This window comes from Orycteropus afer, unplaced genomic scaffold (genome assembly GCF_000298275.1).
Source record: "Orycteropus afer afer isolate SDZICR_OR568_19922 unplaced genomic scaffold, OryAfe1.0 scaffold00803, whole genome shotgun sequence".
In the NCBI taxonomy this organism is placed as follows: Eukaryota; Metazoa; Chordata; class Mammalia; order Tubulidentata; family Orycteropodidae; genus Orycteropus; species Orycteropus afer.
Genome location: NW_006922390.1, coordinates 302,227 through 311,430, shown reverse-complemented (window position 1 = coordinate 311,430; position 9,204 = coordinate 302,227). Strand labels below are relative to the sequence as shown.

The 9,204-nt window shown below is 48.3% G+C and overlaps 1 protein-coding gene across 1 annotated transcript in view; it reads left to right on the top strand.

Annotated features, from left to right (window-relative positions):
* Nucleotides 1-1,403: 1,403 nt before the first annotated feature.
* CHST8 (carbohydrate sulfotransferase 8) overlaps nucleotides 1,404-9,204 on the top strand; it is a 165,178-nt gene continuing 157,377 nt past the window's right edge. The window contains exon 1 of the mRNA XM_007957825.1: nucleotides 1,404-1,533. Coding sequence (XP_007956016.1) covers nucleotides 1,404-1,533 — 130 coding nt within the window. The remainder of the gene's footprint in view (nucleotides 1,534-9,204) is intronic.

Sequence of the window (9,204 nt, the reverse complement as noted above, 5' to 3'; positions counted from 1 at the left end):
AGCTCCTTCAGTGGAAAGAGGTTGGTGTCTCTGGACCCAGGCCAGTAGGATTGGATGAAAGGGGACAGAACAACTGTCTCTCAAAGGAAAGGTCCTTTGGGTACCTTCTGCCTGTCCCATGCAGACTCCTCTTCAGCACTTTACTTTTGCTACCCTATATACCACCCACTGCAGGAACTGCCATCCTTCTTTGGGTAAATGGCTTTAGGGGCTCCATGCTTGACCCACACACTGGCCAATTGGGAGCCACTGGTTGGTATTTAGGTGGTTTAAACAGTTAGTTGCCAGGCTACTAACCAAAAGATTGGTGGTTCAAACTCGCCCAGAGGCACCTTGGGAGACAGGTCTGTGATTTGCTTTTGAAAGCCTTAAAAACAGCCTTAAAAAGTCTGTGAAGCACAGATCTACTCTGACACACATGGGGTTACCCATGAGTCAGGATCAATTCAATGGCAACTGGGTTGTTTTATGAGCAGTTTGGTTGGTATTTGGAATTTCTTTCTCTGCCCTTTAGGAGGAAGCTGGGTTAGTGGACTCCCTGGGTCTACAGTGGCCATAGCAGCAGGAGCACATCAGTAAAGCCGGATGTCATGCCAAGCCTCTGAGCGGGTCAGAAGCAGGTCTGACTGCCATGTAAGGAGGAAGGGCAGTGGTGGTCTGGCCAAATTCAGCTCCTGCTGCTGCAGCTATCCAGGAGGGGTTTGGTCTGCCAGCCTGTTGGTCGGTCAGTGATGACAGCTCTGTCTAGTGTGGGAGGAGTGTTCAGGTGGGGAAATTCAGTCTGTCCCTGAGCATCCTCTGGGGCTCGGAGGCTCGTTCTTAAGGCCACCCTCATCCCCAGCATCCCTTGGAAGCAGCCATGGTAGAAGCAGATTCAAGGGTCTCTGTATCCACCAGGCTATTTTATAGGACGAGGGCTGGATTCCTGCCCAAGACCCCATACAGGTAGCACTTATGCTTTTGTGGAGGCTCAGAGAGCCTGGACAAGTGTGAAGGTGGCTATAGGTCATCTGGCTGTGAGCCTCAGGACCCTACATTGGGCTTCCCCAGGCAGGGTCTGGCAAGTGTTCCCCTCTGTGGTTTTCTGGAGGTGCAGAGACAGGAGGCCCTGCCAGAAAGCTGGTTTCCTGGCACAGATGGTGACAAGACTTCATTCGGTCTTCTTCTTGGGCTTGAAAAGGTGGAAGGGACACACCTGAGAAGTCTTCAGAGGGATCCATGTTATACCTTGGTCATATGCAGTTACAGGGGCCCAGCAAGCCCTGGGAATGCCCTGTGACTTGGTGGTGGACAGTCTTTCTCCTCTTCTTCCGTATAGGTGTGGCCTGATGGATGCCTGGTGTGGACGATGAGGGAAGAACGTGCTTCCCACACCCCAGAGGTGACCCCAGAGCAAGCCCTGGATGCCCCTGCAGCCTGGAACCATGCGGTTAACCTGTATGTTCTCCTCCATCCTCCTGTTTGGAGCCGCAGGCCTCCTCCTCTTCATCAGCTTGCAGGACCCCACAGAGCTTGCCCCCCAGCAAGTACCAGGTGAGCCTCCACTCCAGTCCCACCCACCTGCACACCCCAACTTTCTCACTGTAGGTGCAGGCTGATATGCTCAGTACAGGTCCTCTGACTGGAGGACACAAGGCCAAGTGTGTGCTGAGACCTCTGGCAGGTAGAAGAGCAGTCTTGACTTCCTGCAGGTGGACATTAGCCCCAGCATTGCAACACTGTGTCTGAGGTCAAACCACCAGCCTGTGGACTCTGGCCTTTTACCTCCTGACCTCTATCTGGCACATAGCAGCATGGGAACCCCTCTTGGTAGTGCTGTTTGATGAGGATCCTAATAGTTCAGCCATTGCTGTCCTTTGGTGAAACTCAGATTTAAAGAGGATTCTGCCATCTCTTGGGGCCTGTTCCACATTGTCTGGGGCATCTTCTTGAGTCCATGATCCCCCCAAATGTGACTTAATTTCCCTGCCCAACACTGAGGATCCCTTGAGTCCAGCACCTCTGGCCTAGGCAGAGGGGGTTGGTGTACTTCCTGGATTTTGTGAGGCCAAGAGCTGCCCTTGCTGGTCTCCCACCTACTTACCTCCCATTACATCCCAGAGACTACAGTCTGCTGGGTGCAGGTGGGTTTTCTGGGTATGCGGTGAGAGGAGGACACAAAGAATGAGCTGCTCTGTTGCCTTGGGGCTAATAAAAGGTGAGGAGGGGGCTCAGTGAAGTTCCCAGCCCTGAGGCACCCACTGCCACTGCTGGTACACAGACCCCTCTGAGCATGGCGGGGTTGGAGGTCAGTCGTTGTGGGCTAAGGCCAGGGATGACTCTGCTTTGGAGTATGGGGAAAGCATCACTCTTAGACCAGAGCAGCAGTGTCTCTCAGCATGAGTCCTATAACCCTTGTTAGGGCAGGGTCCTTGAAGACACCTGCTTATACCCCACATGCTCCAGAACACGGATATGCTTGTGTACACCTGGAGACTCCCCTTCTCCCCAGGAACACATATATACATACAGTGCTGTGAGCCAGGGACAGCTAGGCAAGTGCAGTGGATACCAGAGGTTCAGGGAGAGGGATTTCTGAGCCATCCCTGCCTGCCTACATAGCATAGGAGGGCAGGCACTACACGGGCACATGGCCTTCCTCCTTGGGCTGCCATATGAAAGATCTCTAGGTGGCACAAATGGTTAAGTGCTTGACTACTAACCTAAAGGTTGGTTGCTCAGACCCACCCAGAGGCTCCTCAGAAGACAGCCTTGATGATCTGCATCTGAAAGGTCACAGCCTTGAAAACCCTATGGAGCAGTTCTACTCTGCACACGCGGGTTCGCCATTAGTCAGAGTCAACGCAATGGCAACTAACAGCAAAGTTCCACAAATTGGGTGGCTTAAGAGGACAGAAAGGTATTGTCTCACAGTTATGGAGGTTAGGAGTCCAAATTCAATGTGTTAGCAGGGCCACGCTCTCTTGGAAGGCTCCTGGGGAAGATCCTTTCCTGTCTCCTAGCTTCTAGTAGCTCCAGGTGCTCCTTGGCTTGGAGCTGCAACATAACTTGGTAGTCACATGGACATCTTTTCTGTCTTTTTGTCTTTTCTCTCTGATAAGGGCACTACTCAGATTGGGTTAGGACTTATAATGACCTCATACTAACTGATAAGATCTCCAAAGATCCTTTTTACAAACAAGGTCATGTTCACAAGTACCAGGTATTAGAACTTCAACATAAATATTTAGGGGCACGTTTCAGTCTGTTACAGGTATGCTGGCCTGCAGCCTCCCTCCAGCCCTGCACTCAGCTCTTACCTGTTCGCATTCAGACTGGTATTGCCCCTGTTTCCTGGATGCCAGTTATTTTGCTTTTGCAAACGTGTGCTTGCCCATGCTGTGTGGCCCTAATGCAGATCAGGCACTCTGATGCACAGGAGGGAAGGCAGAAGGAACAAAAGGAGCCAGAACTGGGGCCCTAGGCCTCCCCTTTACCGCCCCCGGTCCTGGCAGCTGTAGCCACAGGCCCTTTGTCAGGAGGAGGCCGGGAGTTGATTCTTTTAGCACAGAGAGTGGGTCAGAGGCAGCCAAGGGCAGGCAGCCCCAGGGGACAGTGGGTGAGTCATTGGTGCTGACTCATGCCTGGGCCAACTCTTACAGGTTGTAGCTGTCAAAAGTGGGTCTGGCTGCTCCCCAGGGTCTGAGCTGGCACTTCTGTAGGAACTCTGCAGTATCCTGTGTTCCATAGGGTAGCCTACACCACTCACTGTGTCAGCAGAACTGGCCCTGCTGATCATCCAGCCCCACAGGGCAACACCATCCGTACCGAGGAGAGCTGGTCCTCACGGCTGTGTGTTAGCTGCACTGAAGCCAACTCCAGAAAAATGGTGCTCAAACATTGCTGTAAGAAACGGTGCCTGTGTGTCCTTGGTACATGCCTGAGCACAAGGGCCAGTTGCGCATGTGTGGTGGTGGGGACACATGGGCAGAGGGCTCGCACCTATCAGCGTCAATGTCGGTGTCAATATCTACTGTGGAGCAAGCCTGAGAGAGAAGAATGAGTGTGAGAACAAGGCGCTGAGATGGGGACCATGTGCTCATCTGCAGTGCATGCCAGGTGCAGGTGGGATGTTCCTGGGTGGGAGAGTGCTGCACTCTGAGTGCTGCTTCTGTGCACACCTCCCCTCCATTACCAGGATTCCTTTGGGAAGTGTCTTCCTGGGGGCAGGGGGGGAGGAAGTGCTGTGCTTGGAGCCTCTGGTGGGCCATGGTCTAGGTGAGCAGTCCTCTGCAGTGGGGTAGCACCAGCCTTGCAGGACCAGGTGATGAGCACACCCTTTGACTGTGAGTGGTGCCGGACCACCCTCAGCTTGTGACAGGTGAGTAGACTTTCATGTTCTATGTAAGTCACACCAAACCACAGTCATAAAACTTTAAGTAATGCTTACGTTACTTTCCCTGAGCAAAGTACTCCTGACACAGGCTGTTTGTGTTGATTTGTTACTATTCATTTATTCTTCCCCTGTACTTCTCACAGTAGCCTAATTGTAATTCGGTACCAAGAAAGCAATATCAAAGTAATTTTCCACAACATTAGTTACAATTTTCTTCTGATCTCTCAAGTGAAACAGTCCCATCCTGTTGGCTTCTTTGAGCATATAAATCTTGATTACATTTATCTGTTGGAAACTAGTGCTTACAAAGTGTATGTGTCCAGTTGCATGGCTGAGTGGCCCCCAGGGCCCTTGTCAAGCCTTCCCCTGGTGGATTTCTGCTGTGCCTGTGGGAGGTACAGACACGGAAGGCTGCCCTGACATCCAGGTCAGGAAAGGCCTTAGGGGCGGGAGGTGCCGTCTGTAGAGGAAATTCCACCTGGGCCTCTGTCATTGTGGTGGAAAGTTTCCTAGAAACCAGATTCCCTGGGCTCTGCTGTTAGTGGCCCCGGCACAGGCAGGAGAGCAAGGATGGGCAGGTAAAGGTCTCTGGATATAAGGACCAAGCTTGAAAAGACAGGTGGAAGTTCTTAGATGTTTGTGATATCTTTGGGATCTGGGTGTCTTTCAGATTTCTCTTGTGCACCACCAGGTGTTAACAGGAAGCAGTCGCACCTGCACATCTTAGATACCAGTCAGTGAGTCTCACCTCACTTCATGCATTAAAAGGACTCTTACAGGCTTGCCAAGTTTTACGAATCAAGCCATATGTGTACTAACATATTAAATTAGACTTTTTGATACTTACCTGTTAGCTTACCTGCAGGGGTAGTGGTGGTTCAGTTGTAGCATTCTCATATTCCATGTGGAAGACCCAGGACCGAGCCCAGCAAGTGCAGCTCGTGTGCAGCCACCAGACATCTGTCGGTGGAGGCTTTCCTGTTGCTGTCATGCCGAACAGATCAGCAGAGCTTCCAGATTAAAGAAGAAAGACCTGACAACTTACTTCCAAAAAATCAGCCAATGAAAACTCTGGATCCCCTAGTGTCCATCTGTAGATGAATGGATATAGAAAAGGTGGTATGTACACGTAATGGCATGCTGTTACATTCAGGTGCCATTGAGTCAGCTCTGACTCATAGTGACCCTATGTACAACAGAATGAAATACTGCCCACTCCTGCACTATCCTCACATTCTTTGCTATGCCTGAGCCTATTATTGCAGCCACTGTGTCAATCCATCTCATTGAGGGTCTTCCTATTTTTAGCTGACCCTCTACTTTATCAAGCATGATATCCTTCTCCAAGGGCTGGTCCCTTCTGACAACATGATCATGGTAGGTGAGATGAAGTCTGGCCATTCTCACTTCTAAGGAGCATTTTCCGGCTGCACTACTTCCAGGACAGATTTATTTGTTCTTTTGGCAGTCCATGGTACTTTCAGTATTCTTTGCCAACACCACAATTCTAAGGCATCAATTCTTCTTTAGTTCTGCCTTATTCTTTGTACAGCTTTCACATGCATATGAGGTGAATGAGGTGAAATGAAGTCCTGATGGTACATGGATGAACCTTGAAAACATCAGGTTGAGTGAAAATAAGGCAATCACATCACAAAGAGGACAGATTTTGTATAATCTCACTTACATGAAATAAGCAAATGTATAGAAACCAAAGATTATCATTGGTTACCTGGAGTGTGAAAGGGGAAAAGAGGAGGTTTTCACTTACAGGGCATTGAATTCCTGTTAATGGTGGTGGAATGATTTGGGAAAGGATAGCAAGAATGGCTGCGTATCTTAAAAAACGTTACCAAATACCACCGAATTGTATATGTAGAAATTGTTGAGATGGCCTATGTTTTGTTATATGTGTTTTCACCAAAATAAACAACAACAAAAAAATATCCTATCAATCACAGTGGTCCCGTCTTATGCATAAGGTTGCCACGAATCAGGATCTGACTGGATGGCAACTACCAACAACTGCCACCTATCTGCATTCTAAAACTAAGCTTTCTTGTATACCAGAGAATTCTCTTATCCAGTTGCAATTATTTTTTAATCCTCAATATTGCTGTGCCTGAGGTCATGGTTTGTGCCCTCAGGCTTACTCCTTGGCCTAAGAGATTTGTTCCTTCCCCAGGCTGCGGGGGTAGACCAGGCCCAAGCTGGGAATAACAAACCTCAGTGTGCTGGCTCTTGTACCCAAGAAGGCAGGCTTCCTCTAGTTGGGCAAACTAAACTTCTGTGAGCTGACTTTATTAACTTTTTAGTGTGCAGAGTTTTGTACACGCAGAAGTAGATTAGAATAGTACAAAGAACCCAAGGTACTTCTCTCCCAGCACCGCCAACATGGGCCCCATCCACTTTCTTCTGTCTGTATTATTATGAAACATATGACAGACATTATTATCAATTTGTCTATAAATATTTCAATGCATTTCTCAGCTTGAAAGATAAGAACCACCCCCCCTTTTTTTTAATAGAATAAGCTATACTGTTATCAAACCTAAAACACAGTGATTCCTTAGTATTATCAGGAGCTCTGGTGATGTAGTGCCTAAGGCATTTGACTACTAACCAGAAGGCTGGCAGTTCAAACCCACCAGCCACTCCTCAGAAGGAAGGTTGGGCAATCTACTTCCATAGATTTAATTACAGGATTCAATTACAGAAACCCAGGGAGGGGTCGCTGTGAGTTGGGACTGACTCGATGGCAGTGAGTTTAGTATTATTAAACACTCAACCAGTGGTCAAATTTCTAATTGTCTCATTAATATTGTGTGGTAGTTATATTTGGTAGTTATATTTTAGGAGCTCTGGTAGCATAGTGCCTAAGGCATTTGCCTGCTAACCAGAAGGCTGGCGGTTCAAACCCACCAGCCACTCCTTGGAAGGAAGGTTGGGCAATCTACTTCCATAGTGATACTGCCTCAGAAACCCAAGGAGGGGTCGCTATGAGTCGAGTCTGACTCGACGGCACATAACGACAACAACAACAACAGTTATATTTGGGTGTCAGCTTCATTGGGCCTGGTTGAGTGGCTGGGCAGTTGATGGTAGTTATTTCCCATGAGACTGGCAATCAACTCCATGGTGGGATCTACCACAAGCAGCTGAGTAGCTGCCTTTGGGATGTGGTCTGTTTCCTGTATATAAGGAGAACCTTGGGAATGGTCTCTAGCCTATGGCACGCTTGGACCCTGCATGTAGCCATGCTGTTGCTCAGCAGCCTGCTATGCTCTGCTGACCTTGGGACTTACAATGGACTTAAGTTATTGGCCTGCCATGTGGTTTGGTACCATCGGGAGTGTGCCTTTTTACTTGTCAACCTTGGGGCTTCTCAGGCTCAGCAGCCAGCAGCTGTCTGAGTGAAGAAATGCCTTTAGCTCCAGTGGGCCAGGAGCAGGATGCAGAGTTGGACCCGAAGGTTGAGGGGCTTTCACCCAGCCCCTAGAGTCTGGCACTTTAAACTCACACTAAAAGCCTCCAAATTGTAAGAATAAACTCCTGTTTGTTAAGGCCATCCCATTTGTGGTATACTCTTGTCAGAGCGGCACTAGGTAACCAGAACATGTTGTAAATGCTTTTTTTCTTTTCCAGTTTATGTTATCTGGTATCCAAATAAAGTCTACACATGGCAGTTGTTTGATGATTCTTTTAATCTAGAGGTTCTGTCTTAGTCCCTTAGGGCTGCCGTAACAAAGTACCACTAACTAGATGACATGAAACAAAAGAAATTTATTTGTTCACAGTTCTACAGTTTAGAAGTCCAAAATCAAGGTGTCACCAGGGCCATGCAGTCTCTGAAGGCTTAACGGGAAGACTCCTTCCTTGTTTCTAGCTTCTGGTAGCCCCAGGCATTCCTTGGCTTGTGGCAGTGCAACTCCAGTCTCTTCCACCTTCCTGGTATGTCGCTCTGTATCTTTTTCTATAAGAACATCAGTCATATTGAACTGGAACCCACCCTACTCTAGTATAATACCGTAAGTAAGCACACCTGTAGAGACGCTGTTTCTAAAGAAGGTAACATCCACAGTACTGAGGGCTGTGACTTCAGCATATCTTTTTGAGGGATTCGAATCAACCCGTGACAAATTCTCTCTCCATTTTTATCTTTCTCTTTGTTTGAAGAATCTCCTCTTTTTTGTGGGAGACTTGGGTTCAGTTCCCAGCCAAGGTACTCCACGTGCCACCCCCGCTGGTCTGTTAGTGGAGGCCTGTGTGCTGCCGTGATGCTGAGCAGGTTTCAGTGAAGCTTCCAGACAAACAGACTAGGAAGAAAGGACTGATGTGCTTCTGAGAAATAAGCTGTTGAAAACCCTGTGGGTCACAACAGGAGAGAATCACAACTCACGGCATTACCATGAGTCAGGGGCTGACTCAGTGGCAGTCAGCAGCAACAATGTGTTTGAGGAAGCCATGATATTAGTCCTGTATTGGTTCCCACTGTTGGGACTTTGCTGATTGTGTCCCTTTGGTAGAGTTTAACTTGCTCTCTTTTCTCTGTATTCCCTGTAAATTACTGAAATATAACAGCTTGATCAGATAAAGGTTTGATTATAATTTTACATATGTATGTACATATATATATGTGTATGTATATATGTGTAAACATATACATATATGTGTATGTGTATGTGTGTGTGTGTATAGCTCTGGTAGGGTAGTGCCTAAGGCATTGGACTGCTAACCAGAAGGCTGGCAGTTCAAACCCACCAGCCACTCCTCAGAAGGAAGGTTGGGCAGTCTACATCTGTTGTGATGCCACCTCAGAAACCCAAGGA